Genomic DNA, 23,085 nt, shown 5'->3' with positions numbered 1-23,085 from the left:
ACCCTGTGCTTACGTGGAGTCATTTGAAATGCGAGGTGCTGATGAGGAGGAAGTGGAGAGGTGGTGATTGTGATGAGTAAGGAGATGATGGGGAAGTGTGAGGTGATGGAAATTGGGAAGTGGTGGTGAGGAGGATGAGATATGAAAAACATGAGATTACGGTTATGGTCAGGTGGAGATGATGGGTTATCAAGGTGGCGGATGATGAGATGGTAATGATGATGATGATGAGGAAGTGATGGTTATGAGGAGGAGGTGATGATCGTGATGAGTCGGCGTCAGCGATCAAGAGGCTTTGGCGAGGTGTGGCGAGGGTCCCAACCTCCGTAAACGTCGTCCATGCAGATGACGCCGTCGCCGGCCTTGAGGAGGTGAGTGACTGTCACGGTCGCGGCGAGGCCCGATGAGAACGCCATAGCTGAGACGCACACAAGGAGACACAGAGGAGACACGCACACATGTACACACAGGGACACTCACAGGCACATACAACGGCAACGATCCCCCTTATAGCCTTAACAGACATTTGTAGAAAGTGCTGTTAGTGAGCAACTATGAAGGCCAATACGGTACACGAGGGGGTGGGTGACCAGCACAACACCCGACTGCCTTTGGCTCCCCAGTGGCGATGTTTACACACCGTAACCAGGTACTCATTTGAGACTGAGTCGACCTAGGGCAGGCCCAGGGCCAGTTCAGATAATTGTCACTGGTGTTGGCCGTGAACGGAAATCGAACCTGGGACACTGGACATATTAATTATGCATCGAATATACATTAGATAATTATATTACTGACTATGAATATTCATTAATGAGGTTCTTGCCATATTTGGCGCCATCCAGGGTGGCCACGGCCTTCTCCAGGCAGTTCCTGGTGGGATTCCCACTCCTGCTGTACTCAAAACCCTGGAAACACACACGTACACACACACACATAGACAATGTTTATATACATATGTAAGGATGTCCCGTGTAGCCTTACAGATTGTTGGGGCAAGTTCCGTTAGCGAGTACCTCATATAAGGCTTAAGTGATGCACGAGGGGGTGGTGATGCCAGGACGACACACTCGCCACTCAATTGACCCCGAGTCGATCTAGCGCAGTGTATGAACCACACACAAAGACAAAAATCCCCCTTATCGCCTGAATTGACTTTTTGGCAAGTGCTGTTTTGAGCACCTATGAAGGCCGACACGGTACACGATGGGGTGTGTGACCAGTACCATGCCCGACGGCCTTTGTCTGCCCAATGGCAATGTTTCCACACCACTGAAGGTACTCATGTGAGGCCGAGTCGACCTAGGGGAGGCTCAGGACCGGTTTAGATAATCGTCACTGGTGTTGTCTGTAAGCAATCGAAATCGGGTCGCCAGTGCAGTGTGCTAACCACTACATTACTGCTCCCCACACACACATATACACACCATCATTATTATTATTACAAAGGCGGGCCCCGTCAGAGCCAGTAAGGCATTCTCTGCTGGCCTAGAGATTGTCAGAATCAGAAAATAATATTTTTTTAATTTTGTATATATTTTCATTAATGCTATATGTATTTTACAAAGTTCGTTCACATCAGTCTATTAACGTCATTTCATTGCTACTCTCTCCCTCAGTTGTGCTGCTTCCAGTGCAGCTCATAAATTAGAGGTTTTATCCAATCAGATGTTCCACCTGTGCTGTCTCCGGGTGAAAAATCTACCCTGAGGCCTTCAAGATTTCTAGTGAATCCCCTCTGCTGTTGAAGCAAATGGGGACGATGTTGTTGATTGCCATGTCTTTAACCAATCAGATGTCGAGTTTGCCGTGTTGGGTGTATTCTTTAACCAATCAGATGTCGAGTTTGCCGTGTTGGGCGTGTCCTTTGACACGCCGGAGCCCTCTAGCTGGCCTAGCCGCCTACGTCAGCATTTTTGGTGTGGCATGATCGGAGAGCCAGTTAGCTAACTGAAGTAAAATTAGCTAGCACGTAACGTAGCATCATCTAAGACTTATTTAAACTTTATTTTGTGACGTTTAGATTTTTAGATGTAGTGCTTTAGATTTTATTTTGTGGGGAAGCCTGTTGAATCCTGATTGTGTTGTGTTTTACGGCATTTTTGCTTGCTTGGTGGTCGTATGAGTAAATGTGACTGGTTATTGTGTTTGTTCTTGTTCCTTTAGTAATGACATTGATTTGGGCTATGCGATGTATATTTGTGATGCAGCATCCTGTCATACTGCGTAATAGTGGTACATCCTTGATGGTTTCAGTCACCATGTATTCATGTCTCTGCAATTAGTGTATTTTAACTCCCATAGGTGTTGAGCCTCGTGTTAAATTACTTTATTCCACTCGATAAAGGTTACTGTCACTGTGAATATGGGGTGGTTACGTCGAATGACAACAGCCTATAGCCCTAATGTCAAGGTGAGGTTATTCGAAGGCAGTTTAATTGCGGGAGGATAGCACTGAAGGCCTAGGTGTAAAATACACGGACCGCCACTGCACACCGACACTAATTATACACAAATACACACAACCTACTGCTGCTGTATGGGCGGTAACGTGGCCTAGTGATAGCGTGTTAACTGCTTGTTGCAGAGGTTACCAGTGGACGCCATTCACAAGAGTAGGTAATTGTCTGCTGGCGTCAGGGTCCAAATTCGAAAATTACTCGCAAATTACTAAATTGAGATTATACATTGCAATCATATCGTCTCCTACTGGCAGACTGAATACCCAAGTCACTCTTGCAAATGAAACCATCCTGGCCTCTTGAATTCTCACCTGGTTAAATCAAAATAACGTGAAACGTGTACTCGCACATATGTAATAACGGACTTAGCCACGTGAACCTGTCTCCTCCCTCACACCACGTACCTTCGAACCTTCCAGATCTCGCCTCGCCATCGCGCCCTGCTGGCTCCGCCCCTAGGTTCCGCCCCCACTCACCTCGCTTCCGATTGGACCCGAGGTGAGCAGGGACCTTAACATACGCCCACATACTGGCTCCGCCCCCCAATACCCCAGCCCATGTGATTGGCCCAAAGGCCAGCAGCGAACCCCGCTTGCGCTCGCATTACACATATACAAATTATGCAAACACTACTGACCATTGGGAAAAGTTAAGTGAGCTTGGCCAGGATACCTGACTTGGAAGAAATGATGGCCGTCAGTTGAGACTAATGATGATGACTTTGCCACTCAAAGGTCGAAACACACCCGAGAGGATGCCCACCATGGAGGTAGAACCATGAAGTCGGCTTGTGTGCATGAGCATTGCAAGACTGTGAGATGACAATGATGACATGTCTCGGACTGTGTTCGTGAACATAAGGCAGATCTGAAACACGGTAGGGCCAATACCTCGGCCGTGGCTGATCATTGTTTTAATGCGGTGAGCTCAAATTTTTTTTTCTCTAAGACGAAGGTACTTTGCAAACCCACTGGCTATCAACAAAGATTCGTTCATGAAGCCATCCATATATTTAGACACAGACACCATTTCAACCGAGAAGTTGGGTACAAACTGAGCAATCATTGGAAGGACGTTATTAACCAGTTTAAGTCTGAACTGGCTGTGATGTTCCCATCCTACCACCTTCTGATGTTAGTTGTTAATTTCAGCTCTCGGATTTTTTTTACATTAACAGATTACATTTCTGAATAACACGCTACCTCGCGCGCCATCCTCGAAGCTGCTGCTGCTTCACGATCTTAACATGCTAATCTCTCACATTAACATGCTAATCTCTCACATTAACATGCTAATCTCTCACATTAACATGCTAATCTCTCACATTAACATAGCCACCTTGGCACACTCGCCATGGAGGACGCTCAGCGATCTTGCATTGACATGCTAATTTTTATATTCTGACATGCAAATTTTTATATTCTGACATGCTAATTTTTTTATTCTTTGGGTCTTTCGGTAAAGCCCTTTCATTGGTGGAGAGCCCACCACCGCCGCGGTCGCTGCCCACCACTTGCATTGGCACTGGCTGCTGACATTTGGGCTACGTCCATTTCAAACCTTTATAAGCAGTTTGTCTTTAGAAGCTAACCCCCTTTTCCTGATGACGACCGCTTGTGTTGCGATCGAAACGTCGTAGTTTTTTGTTATTTTCTTTGAACCTATCTATATGACTTTACCAAAAGACCCAAAGAATATGAATTCCTGCAGTCACGAAAGCTTTAAGTCAAGATTTAATGATGATGACTTTGGGAGGTCTTCATCCAGCAGTGGACATATTATGATTGGTGATAAAATGCACACACACACTGGGGGGGGGGGGGGGGGGGGGGAAACCATCTGTACACAATGTGGGATTGTATGCCTGGTCATCGGGGCTTTGGACTATAGTGTACAACAGGAGGGAAAGCAAATCTCTCTTGAAAGAGGATCAAGGGAGCTTAACGTTCATGATGAGCAAATAATGGACTGAACAATGGCATCTTTGTTTGGGCACTCAACTGGTGCCAACAAAATAAACCCATTGCCACGCCATTGGTTGTTGAGCCATTAGTTGAGTGAGCACACTTGGATGATTGGAGACCTATCCTGATTGGGCGAGTCCTGGTTGGGCGAGTCCCGATATAAATGCAGAGCCAGGCCAGAGTGAGACGGCCGCGGGTTCAGCACCATGGACAGAGGTGACAGTGTCATGACAGAGGAGAAGCATTTGCTTGCTACTCTTGAGAAAGGCTTTGACATGCTTTGTCGTTGTTTAGCATCATTACGACGAACAGAGGCAGGTGCAGCATTTTGAGTTTGTGGTGTCTCATGCTGGAGCTATACAAGCCGATGCCCCCCCCTCCCCCATCACTGGCTGGGCTTGCGTTGTGCATTCGTGTGTATATGTACATCTCTATCTTGAATGTGCTGCTGGATGAGGGCCTCTCCATTACACGTGGGTCGTGGGGAGTATTTGGCCATACTTCATGCTGGTCTGTGTGGGTTGGTGAAGATGGGCATCATAGAAATAGGAGAAGTATAGCACAACAATGGACGTTTCTGCATTTCCCTCTGCTGTTCTTATATGCGGTATCATATAACATGTTGCTTTGGGTGATTTAGTCATAGGCAGTGGTACACGTAGGCTATATTTTGGTATATGTTGAGTGGAGGGGTAGTGCAGTGGTTAGCGCACTGCAGCTTGAACTTAGCGAGCAATTTCTGAAATGCCCTGGCCCCCCACCCCTTCGCTGATCAGCGTGGCAAAGTATGGTCAACCAACCCCCATGATGACACGGCATGGGGAGGACTTCAACCAGCAGAAGACTGTAGCCTGTAAATTTTATTGTAGCCTGTAAACATTTTAAAATGGTGATACATAATTAATTGCCAAAATAAACTGGCAAAGGACAGGGCATTACAGGGACCTTGAGGCCCTTAGTCCACAGTGGAAGCATTCAGTGGCGAGCACCTCTGAAAGGCGAGGGGCCAAACGGTCGCCTGTAGTTCAGAACTGTGTGTATACGAGTTGTGACAGCTGTATGCATTGGCTCAGCTCTGCGAGTGGCTGTGTGGTGCCAAATTTCACTGCCAAGCTTGAGACATAGATGGCATTGTGACGCACGCACACGCACGTATCATGTACGTACATAATACATACACGGATTGTAAACACAACCCACTCCTGCTGTACTCGCAGCCCTGCTTTCGTACATACACACACACATATACAAACACTACTCACTTATGCATGGGACCTTTCTTGCCAGTATCTAAGTATAAGAATAGGTTTTACTTTTTCATTGCCAAAAAGGATAACACCTATTTTTATACTACTCACTTAACTACGAGAGCTGGCCAGGATATTGCTAAAAGGATGATGGCCGGCGGTAGAGGCTAATGATGGAATGGCAGGCAAAGGTGGAACATGCCGGATAACACGTTCACCGTGGAGATGGAGCGATGAAATTAGCTTGTGTGCAGGAGTTAGACGCCAGTCATTCTGCCAGGCTTAGGACACGGATGGCGCTGTGGCACGCATATTACTCATACATGCATATGCAGTACATAGACACACTACTGCTGTAATCACTGCCTTGCATTCGCATGTATACATTTTCACAACCCTTTGTCAATCCACTGCTGGGTGAAAGTCTCCCCACACCATGTTCGTCACAGTGGTTGTTTAACCATACTTCACAATGCTGGTCAGTGTGGATTTGTGAAGAAGGCACCCAGGATAATTGCTGATGCCACTCCACTGATGTTCGCCCTGGCTAGAAATAAAGCTCGTGCAAGCAGCTTCGTAACGCAGTGCTCAAACCACTTGTTCAGCATTCCCTATACACATAAACACTCGTGAAATACGATAATACACTATAATTGTACACATAATAAAGTAAAAACATATAAAAGACGCCGCATATGCGGCACGTATGCACAATAACACATTCATAACTTAATTACACAAACTCAAAATAGAATAATAATGCAAACACCCAATGTCACAAGATGTACTCGTCCACCTTGCATAATTGCAGGAAATAATTACCTATTCATAACCACACAAAACACATCAATTATAGTGGAAACACCCACACACAATTTTATCAAGAAAAACTCGCTCCGTACACCTGCCCGCTTAGCACTGGCATAACTGAGAAAAGGCCAACACCCAGAGAAAGAGCAGTTCCATGAATTTGGACACAAATTTGGAACACTTTGAAAGAGATGCGAGTAATCATCGGTATAATCACGAAGTGGCGTAGCGTGTTGACCAATTAGGACTGTGATTCAGAGAGAAATAATTTGTCTACCTTTTTTGATGAAGGGATAAATACTCATCTAATGCCGCGGTTTCAGAATTACCAAAACTGACCGTTTTACGATCCACACTGGAATGGTGATGGTGCATTCAATTTCGCGTACGTTTTTAAAACTATTAATATATCCCATAAATAAACTATATTTCCTAAAACTATAGGTAATTACCTTCAGAATTGTTTTCAATATGGATAATTAGGGTGATTTTGAAGCTGCGAGATTGCCTAATTCGTGGAACTGCCCATGAAATAAATAATAGGCTAGAAAACACTGCATTTTAATGGTGAGGGTACAAGTATCTGAAACTATAAAGATATAACAATATTTTGCATATGATGTAAGATTCCCAAGAACAGTGTTACTCGGAAAACCGGCAGTACAAACAGATGTTCACACAGAAAAACACGCAGACAGATGAACGACTGCACACACAAACACAAACGTGCACTAAAAACCCAAAAGGATAAATAGTCCCAAGTTGATGCACACTTTACTGCAACTGTTATGATTATTTATATGGATAGTGTCATGCATAAAGAGTGGCCCGACCTCTCCGAATTCTGCTAGTGAAGCAGAACCAGTACAATTCTTCTTATTTCTTTCGTATGGCTGATGTTGATGGAGAGCAAAAACTACAATTTCACATGCAGGCGGTCAAGTCGGACAACCCGTCAGGAGCAGCTGAGTGTATACACTGTGTTCTTTTAATAATTAATGTCCATGAATAAAACACAGAAAAGCACAGTCACTGTGAGCATTTTATTAACATGATCAGATTAAGCATTTGGAAACTACCCACCCCCTCAACAGCAAACGCTATCATCTATTGCTGACGGAGCAAAACCACTGAGATTGGCTGTGATACCAGGAGTTCAACTCGGGGGCCCACATGCGGGGGGGGCTGTACCATTTTCCTGAGGCCACGGTTACACAGTGACAAAGTCCTGTGTGTGGGGGAGGCATCCAGTCACAAGAGCTGCGTGTGTGGGGAGAGATTGGATCAGTGGCGCATTGGGTTATCGCACTGCACTACGAATCCAGCGAGCCGAGTTGAGATTCCCTGCCACAGATAACATCAATGGTAAGTGAAATGAGAAGCTTCTTTGGCCTCCCCTAGGTCGACTCAGCCTTAAATGAGTACCTGGTGGTGTGTGTAAACATCACCATTGGGAAAACAAAGTTGTGCTTACCACGCTATTCTCTCAAGAGCCGAATGGCTCACAGGGCTATACCATGAAATAAAACTCTCATTATTTGTGCCAGTTGTTAACCAATGCTTGGTAACCAACTTTACCCCAACAGACTCATTATTGAACAGTTTGCCCGTTACTCATCATTAAGCAATAGGTAACTATTCATACGTGAATTTAAAACTTTTCATCAAGATTAAAAAAATATATATTATTCTTATTAAGCCGCATGATGTATGGTGCATTTCCTGTTCAATATCTCGCAGGCCTATTAATTTACAATGAAAAGGGGCTATTGAACAAAACGTCGCCGATTATATAATTTTCCTTTTGAGGCAGTGTTATTGTCGAACGTGTTGAATTTGTTTTGTTATTTATACAATACGGATATGTTGGGATTTTTGTTGTTTAGCGTAGGTGACGAGGTAAGTGTTTACGAGACAAAACAGCTGTGTGGTTGGAGGGCTATGTGTGGGTGTGTGTTTGTGTGTGCACTCTGAATGGATGATTTTGTGGGAGGATGTGTGCATAAGTGTATGGGTGGGTTTAGGTCAGGGGTCAGTAAGCAAAATAACAAGAAGAGACCTTTTTTTCCAAATTCGGTAAAATAAAAAAACCCTCAATATTTCAAGAGCCGCGATGCAAGTCCTAAAAACGAGACGGAGGCTCTTAATAAATAACATCACGAAGCAACCCCTAAAGAGACGCAGATTGCCTACCCCTGGTGTAGGTGAATGGGTGAGTGAATGGGTGACTGTGTGCGAGTACTGCGAATTGAGGATTGTGTGGATGTGTCCATGAGTGCGTGGGTGTCCGTGTCCGTGTGTGGTTTCATGGGCGCGTCTGTGGCTGAATAAGCGAGGCTGTGTGGATGATCACATGTGGATGTGTGTAGCTAAATGGGTGTTTGTGTAAATGTGTACATGGGTGAGTGGATGATTGAGAAGGTTGAATAGGTGAGTTTGTGTTGTAAATGGCTGATTATGTGGTTGAATATTTGAATGAGTGGCTGTGTCGGTGGGAGAGTGTATACATAGCACATGTGTGTGTAGATGTGTGTACATGTTTCGTTTGGGGAGAAGTAGTGCAGACAAACTTGAGATGCCGTCAAAATTAAACACTTTACAAATCCATTCGGTGTGAGTCAACTCCCACATCAATTCGATGCCATGTCAGTCATGATTATCAGTCATTCATTAAAATAGCTGTCTTTTTTGTATTGTTTCGTGTGTTTTTCTACTTTGTACAGGTTTATTCAGGCTTCTTAAGCGTAAACAAAACTTTGGCATATCATTTGCACAAATAGTAAATAATCAAGTCTCACAAACATGATACTAATCGTGTAAGAATCGATGTTGACTAATGAATGGGTGGATCGTTACATTAGGTACTGTATACATACATGTGTTGCATCATCAGGGCTCTCTTCCCCAGCAGAGGGGCAGAATTCAAACACGTGGCATTATTCCCACTAAGGTCAGAGCCAATATTAAACATGTTACATGACAGGGGTGACAATTTGATTAAACATTTCGGATCTTTTTTTCTTTCAGTACTTATAAAGATGATGTCACACGACTCAACGGCTTTCGGTGGGGAAAGCACGGATGTTATTTCACGAAATGATCTCACGTCGCATGATATTGCATTTTAGAATCAATGAAAAAAAACAATTCAGATTTTTCCAGGCGAGTTCCAAAATCGTAAACACATCCCTACACTATTCCCACTTGCTTAGGGAAATATACAGTATTCACACTTACTGGTAGTGTAATACGAAACAAATAATTCATTATCCACGCTTACTGGGGGGCATATCACGTCGAGGTCTGCTGATGAGACTCAAGGAGAAGTGAAAACCACTCCATAGTTTGCTGCTGAAACGAATCCTACCGGGAATGTTTTGCAGATGAGACAGTCCCTTGTGTAATATATCACATCCAACACACAGTAAGCATACACACCTGGCACAAACTCTCACAAATTCTGGTTACGTAACGATGCATGGATTTATGAATTAAACTGGATTCCTAAGCTACATTTTTTCGTATGGCATTTGTAAAGCAACCGACCGAGGAACTGTGTACTATGTTGAATGGGGAAAGCCATTTGGTGGCATCTGGGCTCACCAGATGGATGACATTTCTACCTCCTGCAAAGTGTTGTGTTGGGTAATGATTGGCAATACGAGTGCTGTTTCTTTACACTTCACCGGTCACAATCACATTCCCTAATTCACCCCCACCCCCGTTGTGGAGGTAAGCTGCTTTTGGCCGAACACAGACGAATACTCAAGTACCCAGATGCTTAATGTAGATAAATACAGAGGAGAGCTGGTGACACTGATGTCTGCCCCTAGTGGACATCTGCGAAAAAGTGCTTTATAGTTCATCGGATTCCTCCAGAATAAATATTTAGGTTCTGAGTTTGTGGTCCTTCCCCACCACCTCCGATTAGTAAGGTTGGCAATGTACGGTGCGAAATAATGTCAACATATCAATAAAGAACTGTATTGTATTACAGATGTTGCTGCACTGCCCTCTATCCACCAACACAACTTCAATATCAGATGTTTATAAAAGTGCTTGGTTGGGGGTTTTTTCTCATCACATGGATTCATAGGAAAGTAACTACGTGTTTAAAAGTCCCTAACTTGGGTACCCCGGGTGATCCATTGAATGATTTAAGTACCAGATGCCAGAGTACACGATGATCACCCAGGTAGACAAGTGTTTGATGATCAGACAGATGAACAAGTATCCGATGACAACCCATGTGAAAAAGTGTCCAATGATCACCCAGATGTTCCAATTCCTGACAATGAAACAGATGTTTCAAGTGCCCGGATGTGGGCGTCTCCCAGAGGTACGCCCCTCCCCCCAGCGACTGTCGCCCCGCCCCTTCACCCCCGCGCGCCCCGCCCCTCACCGCGTGCTCCCCGGGCCCCCGTTGCTTGAACGTGGTTGCCATGGAGATGGGCGGCACCACGGCCATGGAGTTCCATTGCTCGGGCTCTTGCCCCGCGTGCACCGCATCCGTGGCGAAGTGTGGGAAGGGCGGCAGGAAGGCATCCTCTCCCGCCATCGTCGCGTGCCTGCAGGCAGAGAGAGAGAGCCGCGCCGGGCAACGAAGCTCGAGGGCGACAAGAGGAAGGGGTGAATGAGAGAGATGACCGCGGTTATAAACACCAAGACGCGCGCCCATTGGCTGACACACCCCCTTAGGGGCGGGGCTTGGCGGGTGACGTCACTGGAGAGGGCGGGGGGGGGGCGTGAGGGATAGGGTCACAGTGAGGCAGGGTCAAAAGTTGGTGATGAGTTGGCAGATTTGAACACAAACACAACCCCGAAGTCCAACCCAGATGCTGGCCGTGACCCCCAGCCTTGATAATCTACACCATAAAACACTACTCCAGCGAATTATGATGACCCTATGTTCACTAACAGATATAAATCTTGACTTAACGCTCACCCCAACTCTCACCAATAATATGAACACGAAGCTTTTTTTCGAACCAATAATGTTTAAGCTAACCATAAATAACCAATAATGCTAGCACTAACCCTAACACTGCCATATTAACTCTAAGCTGAACTCCAAAGCATGTTAACTCTAACCCGTAAACTAATCCCTAACATACTCTTAGTTCTTTCGGTAAAGTCACGTAGGTAAAAAATGAAATTAAAATAAAACAATAATAATTATATATAATAATTAATTTTAATTTCATTTTTTACCTACGTGACTTTACCGAAATAACTAAGAGTGTGAATCCTTGCTGTCACGAAAGCTTCAAATCTAGAATTAATCCCTAACACCCAACTCTATCCCTCTGACTTTGGATCAACTTTGAGCTAACATTATGACTTGTGATTCAGTCCAAGAGTACTAAACCCATTCTCTCTCTTGGAAAGAAATTTGACATGTTTGCAGTACATATTATACATTTCTCTATTCACACAAGCCCATTTAAAACCCAAATTAAGGAATGTTAGCTGATGAGATTAAAACACCAGAGGGTGGTCCAGATGTCGTGACCTCCAATTCATTGACCCCTAACATGTTTTTCCTTTGCGCATTCATTTTTGTTTCAAATAAACCTTACTTTAAAAATATTTAACTTTTAGATAATTAAATGGGGGTCACAAGACATTTAGACCACCCTGGATAATGTACATCTATACTGAAGACAGCCGAACATATGTTGTCTAAAAATGGATGTCATTGAAAAAGTTATAGTGGCTGATATGGGACTATGACCTAACCTAAATTCTCACATTTTGTATTTTGTCTCGAATAGGAAGTACATTTTGGTAATCATTTAACCCGGTCTTTTAACGCGAGTCTCAAATTTGACATTGGTTCACGGTTATCCGAATTGTTTTCTGCTCCAGAGAACAGTAGGTCAAATTCCAATCATTTAGGCACTGCTTTAGATACGAAGGACCGTTTAAAAAAGAACCATTACCGGAATCGTAATGAGAATCGTTGCTAATTTACATACGCGGCCGGACTTTCAACCTGGCACCCGCCATGCCCCCAAACTCTGCTGATGCAACATTTTGTAAACCTTCCATCACTAGGGGCGTTAGCCAGGGAGTAACCCACATTTTTCTATTAGGCATGTAACGATGTGGGTGGATGGAGGCATCGGTTCATCATTTCAAATGTGCTCATGCGTGAAATAATGCGTTTGGAAAATATTTTTTTTATTCCAAAAATGCCAAGAATCGAATTGGTCGTACGAGTGTGAATTTTGGTCAAACATGATACTGCCATTGCGTCATTTGGTGACTGAAAACTTGAATTGTTACACGGATTAGTATTCCGTTTATCCAGTTTCCTAGCTATTCCACAAGGTGAGATCAGTGGTGCCTGACACCAGCGACAATAAAATAATGACAAAACAATCAATGTTGCAGAGAACGAACGAGTACAGGTCCCGTTAGGAATATTGTACAACGACCAAATTAACTATTTAACACTTTAGTGTGATCAGCACAACACTTGGGGTCAGGTGGCTCGTGAAATCTGGTGGCTCCGAGTTCAAATCCTCGTTGGGGGTTGACTCAGCCACTATATGTACCTCTGGGCTGAATACAATGGGTAACCACTTTGTGGGGAAATCCACAGTGATGACCAAATTTTCTATCTACGTGACTTTACCGACAGAACCAAGAATGTATATAGTGATTACCATAATTCACAAACTCGTCCCACGACATAGGAATGAAGATTTTCTACCACTGGTTGATTTCCTATTCACAGCCGTAAATACAACTACTTTGTTTCATCAAACCTACGTATTTGTTAACATTATACATGTTTTAACGATTGAGAACCAAAGGCATACAAGGCTGCAGTAAAGGTTAAGAACCACTGCTTGAGAGGAACACTGGTCAACAAAAAAACTATTCTTGCCTGGACTATTGCAGTTGTTTTAGACTTATTTCATGGTGCTGATTCCAAATCTGATCTCAGATTTGCTCTATCACATCTCATTTTATGCTATCGGCATACCCCATTTTAATTGATTTTACCCAAAATTAACTCTGTTACTTATGATTGCAAGTTGTTGCGAGTCAGTGACTGCTTTAGTGTTAAAATATGGTGCTGTATTTTTAGGATAGTGTGTTTATAATAGAATTTTATGTACATATCCACATTTATTTAATATTTTTCTTCTGCAGTTTTTATTGAAAATGCAATATTTGATATCTCAAAAACCTGAGTGATAGACAAAAACTGATGCCAGATTTGGAATCAGCACCCCAAAATTACATTAAAACCGTTGAAATACTTTATGCCAGAAAAAGTGTGTTGAGCAGTGTTATAATCGTAAACAAAGACAGCCTCGAGTTATTGAAATACTTGGACACAATACAATCAAACGATACAATCAAACGACGTCTCGACGTCAGCATTTGCTCCACATGTCATCGGAAAACCTGATTTTCACGTTGCACCATCAATCGGCCACCCCATAGCTTCTCTTCAACCAGTGTGGTTAGTTTTTTTAATGGAGATAATTCGGGGAAGAACCCGACTTGTAAGCAGTAAATATGTCAGATTTTAAATCTAATGAAAGAACTTGCTTGGCCTGTTGCGTTTACAATAAGCTGATTAAATCTGATGGGACGTGAATTATTTATAGTTTTCGTGTAGTCAGGGGTTACGGATTGGGTGGTAAAGAGTTCGGAGTTAGGGATGAGGGTTTAAGGGCAGTCGTGCCTGCGAATGTTTTTCCTCCGCCCAATTTTTGCGGGACAAAGTAATTGCAAAACTCCCTCCCCCAGGCAGATGTGGCTTCACTTTACATACTGGGGCGAATATAATTACAGGATACATGCGTGTCAACCCATACAGTTTACCCGTGTTCTTGTACAGGGGAAATTGAGTATTCTTCCCTTGTGATGAGACTTTGTAGGATGAATGTTGAGATTTATAAGGGCACAGGGTGACCAATAAGGGGCCGTCCATAAATGACGTCACGCGATTTTGGGCGATTTTTGACCCCCCCCCCTTCGTCACACGGCGTCACAAAAAGTCAGACTCCCACCCTCAACTATGACGTCACAAAGCACTGCCCCCCCCCCCAAAATAAACCATGCTTCAAGTCGCTTTAAACTATTGTCATTGTAATGCGTATTTAATGTGGCGCTGCACTCCCCCCCCCCATAACCACCCACCTCCACCCCCCACTATTACCCCCCACAATCCCCCACCATCACCCTCCCCCCACCACAATCCCCCCCCCCACCACAACCCCCCCCCCACCACAATCCCCCACCATCACCCTCCCCCCACCATAATTCCCCCCCCCACCACAACCCCCACCATCACACCACCACCTTCACCATCACCCTCCCCCCACCACAATCCCCCCCACCACAACCCCCCCCCACCACAATCCCCCCCACCACAATCCCCCCCCACCACAACCTCCCTCCCCCCCACCACAATCCCCCCCCACCACAATCTCCCCCCACCACCATCCCCCCCCACCATCACACCACCACCCCCACCATCACCCTCCCCCCACCACAATCCCCCCCCCACCACAATCCCCCCCACCACAATCCCCCCCCACCACAACCTCCCTCCCCCCCACCACAATCCCCCCCCACCACAATATCCCCCCACCACCATCCCCCCCCACCATCACACCACCACCCCCACCATCACCCTCCCCCCACCACAATCCCCCCCCCACCACAATCCCCCCCACCACAATCCCCCCCCACCACAACCTCCCTCCCCCCCACCACAATCCCACCACAATCTCCCCCCCCACCACCATCCCCCCCCACCACCATCCCCCCCCACCATCACACCACCACCCCCACCATCACACCACCCCCCACCACAATCCCCCCCCCCACCACAATCTCCCCCCCTCCCACCACAATCTCACCACCACCACCCTCCCCTCCACCCTCCACCACCACCACAACCCCCCACCCCCCCGCACCCTCCGTGCCCCGAGACCGCCACCCTCCCCCCGTGCTCTTCCAGCCACCCCCAACCACCACCTCGGACCCCCGCTAACGTCTCCCCCCACTCCTCCTCCTCCTTCTCCTGCTCTCTCCAGCCCAGCCCACCCCAGCCCAGCCCATGGCGTTCCCTCTGCCCCGTCCGCGGCCCCCGGAGTTGCCGTCGCACCGCGCGCGGAGTCTGGCGTGCGGGCAGGGCGCCGTGCGGGCCGTGCGCTTCAACGGTAACAACCACCGCGCCGGCGGCGGCGGCGGCGGGGCCGGGGCTCTCGTCAAGCCCGCGGGCCGCTAGGATAGGCGCCAGGCTTCGGCCTGGTAATCCAGGGGGGTCGGCAAAACCTTCGCGACGTTATTCATCAAGGGACCACCGTCTCGTGTTCGCATGCGATCGTTATACTTTATTTTATTTACGCGATTTAAACCCCCCCTTCCCGAAAAACTATATTATGTGATGATATTGGGCGCGAACGCCTACGTGTTAAACATACTCTTTGGTTATTTCGGTCAAGTATGGGATCTCTGCAGTCACGAAAACGTCACTTCTAGTGTTACACATACTTTACTTTATTTACACTCGGCAGTCCTCTGATGTGAACAAATAGGCGGCGTGACTGCGGGACGTACTAAATGTTTGTTTATCGATGGCATGTGGTCCCGGCTATATGAATGTGCTAATTCATGTTGCTCAGACAAGACAAAGATTCCGCGTGTGTACATTGTAGGGGCAAGTGCTGTTAGCGAGCACCTGTGAAGGCCGGCACGTCACACGAGGGGGTGGGGTGGCCAGCACCACGCCCGACCGCCTTTGTCTCCCTCGTGGCGATGTTTACTACACACCGCACCAGGTACACACTTGAGGCCGAGTCGACCTAGGGGAGGCCCGGGACCAGTTCAGATAACCGCTATCGCTGGTGTGGGCCGTGACCGCTCCCCACACTAAGACAAGAGCGCATTGCACGTGTGTTTAACTTTCTAGAGACTAAATTTCGAGTTAAAGCTTTCGTGACTGCAGGGATTCATATTCTTGGTTCTTTCGGTAAAGTCACGTAGAAGGGAAATAATAAAAATAAAACAATAAAATTATCACGACGTTTCGATTGCAACACAAGCAATCATCATCAGGTGTGAAAACCACAGCAAGAAAAATTGAAAACCCGCCACTTTTTTCAAACTTTCTGGAGACTAAATTTTGATTTAAAGCTTACGTGACTGCAGGGATTCATATTCTTGGTTCTTTCGGTAAAGTCACGTAGAAGGGAAAGAATAAAAATAAAACAATAAAATTATCACGACGTTTCGATTGCAACACAAGCAATCATCATCAGGTGTGAAAACCACAGCAAGAAAATTTGACAACCCCCCACTTCTTTTCTAACTTTCTTGAGACTGTTGAGGCAAGTGCTGTTAGCGAGCACTTATGAGTGGCCGGTAAGGGACACGTCAGAGCTGGATGGCGTTGACCAACACCACGTCCGGCCACATTTGTCTTCCCCCAGAGCTGGTGTACAATATTTATTTAAGGCTGACAAGACCTAGGGGAGGTCAGCGCCGTTTCAGATAGCACCCGCCGCCGATGTTTGCCGTGTTCGGGAATCGAACTTGGGACGCCTAGTCAGTAGTGCAGTGCTTCTACTGCGAACCGAGGTACACCCACCCAGCCAGCACTAGTCGTGTTCACAGCTGGGTATATCTTTGTGCCCCCGTGTACCACGGCAGCTGACGGTTGTCTTTATGTCCGTGTCTGCCGTATGTCAGCGTGCTCGTGTCTCAGATTGTATGATGAACGACGCTTCGACGCTATGCCTCCGTGTCCTCCGTGTCTGTGCGATGCAGTGGATGGGAACTACTGTCTGACGTGCGGCAGTGACAAATCCCTGAAGCTATGGAACCCGGAGACCGGGAGGCTCCTTCACACGTACAGCGGACACGGATACGAGGTGCTGGACGCGGCTGGGTGAGACAACCTCTGTCCGCGTGTGCCCCTATTTCTATATGTGCCCCCATGTCTATATGTGTCCCCATGTCTACGTGTCTCAGCTTGTGCGATACTCTCAGCTGTCTCTTGTCTCTCCAAGTCCCCATGTGTCTCAGTTCATGTGGAAAATATCAGCTGACCTCATCTCCTTGTTTCTGTGTCTCCCTGTATCTTGTGTCCGCCTGTGTCTCAGCTCGTGTGATAACTCGCAGCTGACCTCGTGTTCGTCGGACAAGACGGTCGCCTTGTGGGATGTGGCCAGCGGACATATGCTGAGGAAATTACGAGGACATGCGGGGGTACGGGAGATACAGGGACATGGTCACACATGGGGTACATGGAGACACTAACATCCAGGGTTACAAAGGGGAGCTATCTGGACACATGGGGATATGGGGCCATGGGGGTAAGAGGAGAGACATGGGAACACATGGAGCTAAGGGGTTACACAGAGATATGGTAGAGGCATGAGTACACACAGGAGGACGGGTATTTGGAGAAATGGTGATATGTGTATGAACGTAAAAAGGGTCATTTGAACACACGGGGGGACTCTTGTCTCTTCTGTCTCTGTGTGATTGTGTCCCCACAGAAGGTGAGCTGTGTCCGCTTTAATGAGGAATCAACAGTCATTTTGTCAGGTATGGCACAGTCTCATGTCCAATGTCATCACGTGTGTCTCCACACAACGTACGTCCCCGTACCCATACGTTCACATGTCCCTGTGTCCCAGGCTCAGAAGCAATGTCGGCACTCTGTTTGCTGAGGTGGGCCCTGTACCACCATTTGTGCCTTTGGCGCACTCAAGTTTACGTTCCTTAGTGATGTATCACTGTTATGGTGGCCTACTCAACGACTCTACTGCTCCCCCTCCTCCCATTCAATAGGAGCTGGAGCTTGGCACTGCATGGAAGACACATTTAGGATGTGACTCATTGTGTGCCCGTGTTTCTACCTATGTTCCCATGTCCACGTGTCCCTGTGTTCCAGACTCTGAAGACATCCATGAGATGATGGATGTGACTGCTCATGTTTTGCGTCCCTGTAACCCCTGTTCCTGTGTACCCTGTCACAGGCTCGGAGGACACGTCTGTGCGGTGCTGGGATGTGAGGACACGCGGACAACGTCCCATACAGACGCTGAGCGAAGCCACAGATGGAGTCACGGGGCTGGATGTCACCCAGGGGGACATCATCACGGGGTGGACAACACACGCACGGGGAACACCACGGGACAACATGGGGGACACATGCTTCACGACTGCCAACCAAACTCAATCACTCAAACACACTCCACTCCCAACCATTGTCAACCATTAAAAACCATAACTGCACAACCGCACACTCAACTTTGCTTATCGACTCTCAACCATGCTAAACCCACTCAATCACAACCACACTCAGTCAACCATACACAGCCACACACCTGATCACTTAAGCACATTCAACCACTTAACTGTACTGTGGTCAACCACACTATGATGTTGTACATGGTAATGATAATAACAATAACGGATGTTAATAATGATGCTGATGGTGTTGTTGGTGATGGTGTGTAGGTCGGTGGATGGCCGGGTGAGGAGGTACGACCTCCGCATGGGTCAACTTCACACAGACTTTGTGGGCAGTGAGTGACCCGACCCCAGACCTAACCTGTCTTTGTAGAGCTTATTCTTTGGGTCTTTGGGTAAAGTAACGTAGATAGGTTCAAATTAAGCTTTTTGTGAGTGCAAATGTATGTATGTATGTGTGGGGAGCATTGACATGGTGATTCGTGCTCTGTGTCACTAACAGGATGACCTGGTTTCAATTTCCTGCCACGGGTAATGTCAGTGGTGAGCAATATAAATAAATAGTCCTGCGCACCCGCCAGGTCAAAGCCGCATAAAATAAGTACCAAGTGCAGTGTGTAAACAAATACCTCCTTGTGGACTGCTGGTCTTCAAAGGTACTCGCTAACAGCACTTGCTCCAACAGTCTGTTAAAGGCTATACAGGGGATATGTTTTGTTTGTTTGTAAATGAGTACATGAGTGTATGAGTGAATGTGTCATTGTGTTAGTGAGAAAGCATGCAAGTAACTTCATGTATGAGTTTTTGTATGTGCAAGTGGATATGTTAATGTCTGCATAGGACTATGCATGCTGTCGGCCCCGTGATGTTTGTGCCCATTATGTGAGATTGTCGTTGACGTGATACTCTTGTGTGTGCGTATATGTCTTTGTATTTGTCTGTGAGGAGCGGTAGTGTAGCGGTTAGTGCACTGCTATGAACGCGGCAACCCGAGTTCGATTCCCGGTTACGGCTAGCACCAGTGACGATTATCTGAACCGGTCCTGGGCCTCCTCTAGGTCGACTCGGCCTCAAATGTGTACCTGGTGCGATGTGTAAACATCGCCACGAGGGAGACAAAGGCGGCCGGGCATGGTGCTGACCATCCACCCCCTTGTGTGCCGTGCCGACCTTCATAGGTGCTCACTAAAAGTACTTGCCCCAACAATCTGTTTAGACTATGTGGGGAATCTTTATCTTTGTTGTATTTGTGTGTCTCCATGTTGACTAGGCCCTGTGGTGTGCGTGGCGATGACGCGAGACTCTCAGTGTTGCCTGAGCTCAGCCTTGGACTCGACATTGAGGCTCATGGACAATGACACGGGGGAGCTCCTCTCAGAGTACAGACATCAAACACCATCAACCCCATCAACATCCTCGTCACCATCCACATCACCATAAAAAAATCGATATCACCATCAATACCATCGTCAAAATAATCACCATCAAAATCGCCTCCATCAACATGAACACTAGTAACATAACCATCAATATCAACCACATCACCAACATCACTTCGATCAACAATAAAACCACTTTATCAACATAACCATCATCAATATCACCACCATTAACACCATCATCAACATTATCATCACCTTAAATACTATCACCGTCAACATAATCATCAACATCATTGGAATGACATGCGGTGCTCCTCAGGGTGGAGACACCACCAACTTTATCATGAACATCATTAAGACCAACCTCTATCATCTGTATCTGAGTTTCAATCTCTGTCTCAGTGTCTCAGTATCTGTGTCTCGGTATCTGTGCTTCTTGTTGAGTTGATATTTCTACGTGTGTTTGTCTCGCTGCTGCTGTGTCTGTCCCAGTGCTTCAGCATCTCAGTGTCTGTCTCTTCGCTTGTGTTATACCCATGAAAGCCTCACTTAGTCTCAAGACACTATTTCAGGAGGGGGGTGATGTTGCTGTGTGTAATATTAAATGAGTAATTTGCAGGTAATTTTTCAGCATTGGGATGTTTAGCCAATACTACCTACATTGTAGGTTTTTTTTTACTATGGGAGGAAACAGGAGAACCCGGAGGAAAACTATGCAGAACGGGGGGAGAACATACAAACGCCTCACAGAACGGCATCCAAGTCAGGAATTGAACCCAGGACCTTCTTGCTGTGAGGCACGAGTGTTACTGCTGTCCCACCCTGCTGCCGCCCTTCTCAGTGACTCCGTGTGTCTGTGTCTCTAGGTACACAGGACACGTGAGTGGACGCTATAGCCTCGACTGCGCTCTCTCAGAGCGAGACACCCATGTGGTGAGCGGCTCCGAGGATGGGAAGGTCTATTTCTGGGACCTCGTGCAGGTGATACCTCCTCATCACCACCTCCGCATCACTGCAACTATCTCATTTACATTGTCACCACAACCCTACATCTCCTCATCACCTTAGCACCTCTTCACCAACTCATGACACACCACATACCCCCTTATTACATGAACCACATTTGCATCCCCTCACTATAACTTCTCACAATCTCACCACCACCTCACATGTCACCACCCCCCTACCACCTCCTCAATACACCTCACCTCCCCCTCTCACTACCTACCTGCCACCTCTACGACCACAATAACTGTGGGAAGTCAACAATGGGCATCCTATGTTGAGACTGGCGCATGCCGTAGGAATGTGGAATTTCCACTGCCAGATCAGGTTCATGGGCGGAGATGAGCACTGCCCTGTGCCCACTTCAGAATCAGAATTGTTATGTACACTGGAGGAATACGATGAGCTATAAAGCTCTTTTTCACAGATGTCCAGTTGGGGTGGGTCATAAAGTTACAAAAACAAACAATACAAAAACACGATAGGAGTGCAAAGTATAGGAAAGGTAAGCATCAATACCTCATTACACCATTACCACCATGTTTTCTTATATCTCCATGTCACCATATCTCTCTGTCCACGTCTCTCTTGTGTCTGCATCTCCGTGTATCTTCCATACCTGTATCTCTGATGCCCTTGTGTCTACTTGATTGCAGGCCTCGCTCGCTCTCACTCTCGTCGTGGGCAGTGCAGTCGTCCACTCACTCTCGTTCCACCCGAGCAGCCCCATCCTTCTCACGGCGTCTGAGGGGACGGTGGATGTGTGGATGACGAAGAGCGACGAGGAGAAAGCCGAGGAGAAAGAGGGGGAAACATAGGGGCCACTGATCACAACTTGGACCACACTACACTTTATACCACAACGTATTACACCACAGAAACGACATTGGCTTATACTACACAACGCAGCATACTAAACACACAACACACACTATATTACACAAAATACTGAACTAAACTGTAAACTAAACTATTTTTTATTTTACTAGGAAGGGCCCACTGAGCTATATGGCTCTTTTTCAGAAGCGACCTGGCCACAAATGGCAGCTCAACGTAGTGGCTTATCATGTGGAAATTTATTGCAGCCAAATACTCGAAATGTATGTTTCTATATGTGGAGGGAAAACCGGAGGACCCTGGGAAAAATCCACTGGGAGAACATGCAAACTCCAAATTTCCGGGCTTCAAGGTCAGGATTAAACCCATGACCTGTATACGTGACAAGGGAGATAACATCTCACCACACAGCGTATACACTGTACTACACAACAGACAAATTATAACCTACACTATATATTATACTTCACAAAATTGGTCAACGGGTGGAGCATTTGTACAGTGGTTTGCGAACTATATTCTGAACCTAGCAAGCTGAGTTAGATTCCTGGCTTTGGCTAACATCAGTGGCCAGTGACATCTGAACCGAACGAGGGCTTGCACCACTACACACATTACACCACACAACGTACAACCTACACGACACATTATACTTCACTGTAAAACATTCAAAACACACTTGAACAGCAACAGCCCCCGTTTACCACGAAGCGCTTATGCCACGTTAGGTGCACGTTGAGGTTATGTGAAGTATCGAAGGCTTGCTGGCAGAAGCACAACCTGTTCTCCACTGGCACACGCTCCACGCACTACACCACACTATACACTATTTACATGTACATTCGTCTTTGTCAGTCCATTGCTGGTTGAGGTCCTCCTCATGCCTTACATGTCATGGGGCAGAGGGGGGTTTAATTGCATCTCATGCGCTGTTGGCTACGTAGGGTGCGAAAGAAGTTTAACATACCAGTGTGATATACATCGCATTGGTAAAGGGAGCATATTAATCCAATGGATTTTGCTGCACAGTCATCTGCTGCCCACAATATCCCTGCATGTTGCCGTTGAGCAATGTACGATATACTTTGTTTATACTGTGTTACACCAAACACCACGCGTTTTGAAATAAAAGTTTTTCATGTCA

General features: G+C 46.4%; 2 protein-coding genes across 3 annotated transcripts in view; one reads left to right on the top strand and one right to left on the bottom strand.

Moving 5' to 3' along the window:
* LOC133346339 (cystathionine gamma-lyase-like) overlaps positions 1-11,161 on the bottom strand; it is a 16,963-nt gene extending 5,802 nt beyond the window's left edge. The window contains exons 1-3 of the mRNA XM_061557834.1: positions 10,886-11,161; positions 827-908; positions 323-418 (exon numbers count right to left, since the gene is read on the bottom strand). Coding sequence (XP_061413818.1) covers positions 323-418; positions 827-908; positions 10,886-11,161 — 454 coding nt within the window. The remainder of the gene's footprint in view (positions 1-322; positions 419-826; positions 909-10,885) is intronic.
* WDR83 (WD repeat domain 83) lies at positions 7,727-23,085 on the top strand. 2 transcript variants are annotated; one of them, XM_061558171.1, is made up of 10 exons: positions 7,727-7,848; positions 15,549-15,674; positions 17,284-17,404; positions 17,619-17,724; positions 18,018-18,066; positions 18,501-18,627; positions 18,985-19,052; positions 19,988-20,096; positions 20,966-21,080; positions 21,761-23,085. In XM_061558171.1, the coding sequence occupies exons 2-10, from the start codon at positions 15,572-15,574 to the stop codon at positions 21,920-21,922; spliced, it is 960 nt and encodes a 319-aa protein (XP_061414155.1). In that variant the 5' UTR covers positions 7,727-7,848; positions 15,549-15,571; the 3' UTR covers positions 21,923-23,085. The 2 variants fall into 2 exon arrangements, with proteins under 2 accessions (XP_061414155.1, XP_061414157.1); XM_061558173.1 differs by having other exon boundaries at positions 7,731-7,848; positions 15,564-15,674.

This window comes from Lethenteron reissneri, chromosome 24 (genome assembly GCF_015708825.2).
Source record: "Lethenteron reissneri isolate LAM-NWPU_2019-01 chromosome 24, ASM1570882v1, whole genome shotgun sequence".
In the NCBI taxonomy this organism is placed as follows: domain Eukaryota; kingdom Metazoa; phylum Chordata; class Hyperoartia; order Petromyzontiformes; family Petromyzontidae; genus Lethenteron; species Lethenteron reissneri.
Note: the sequence above shows the minus strand (reverse complement) of the source record. Positions and strands in the feature narration are given on the sequence as shown.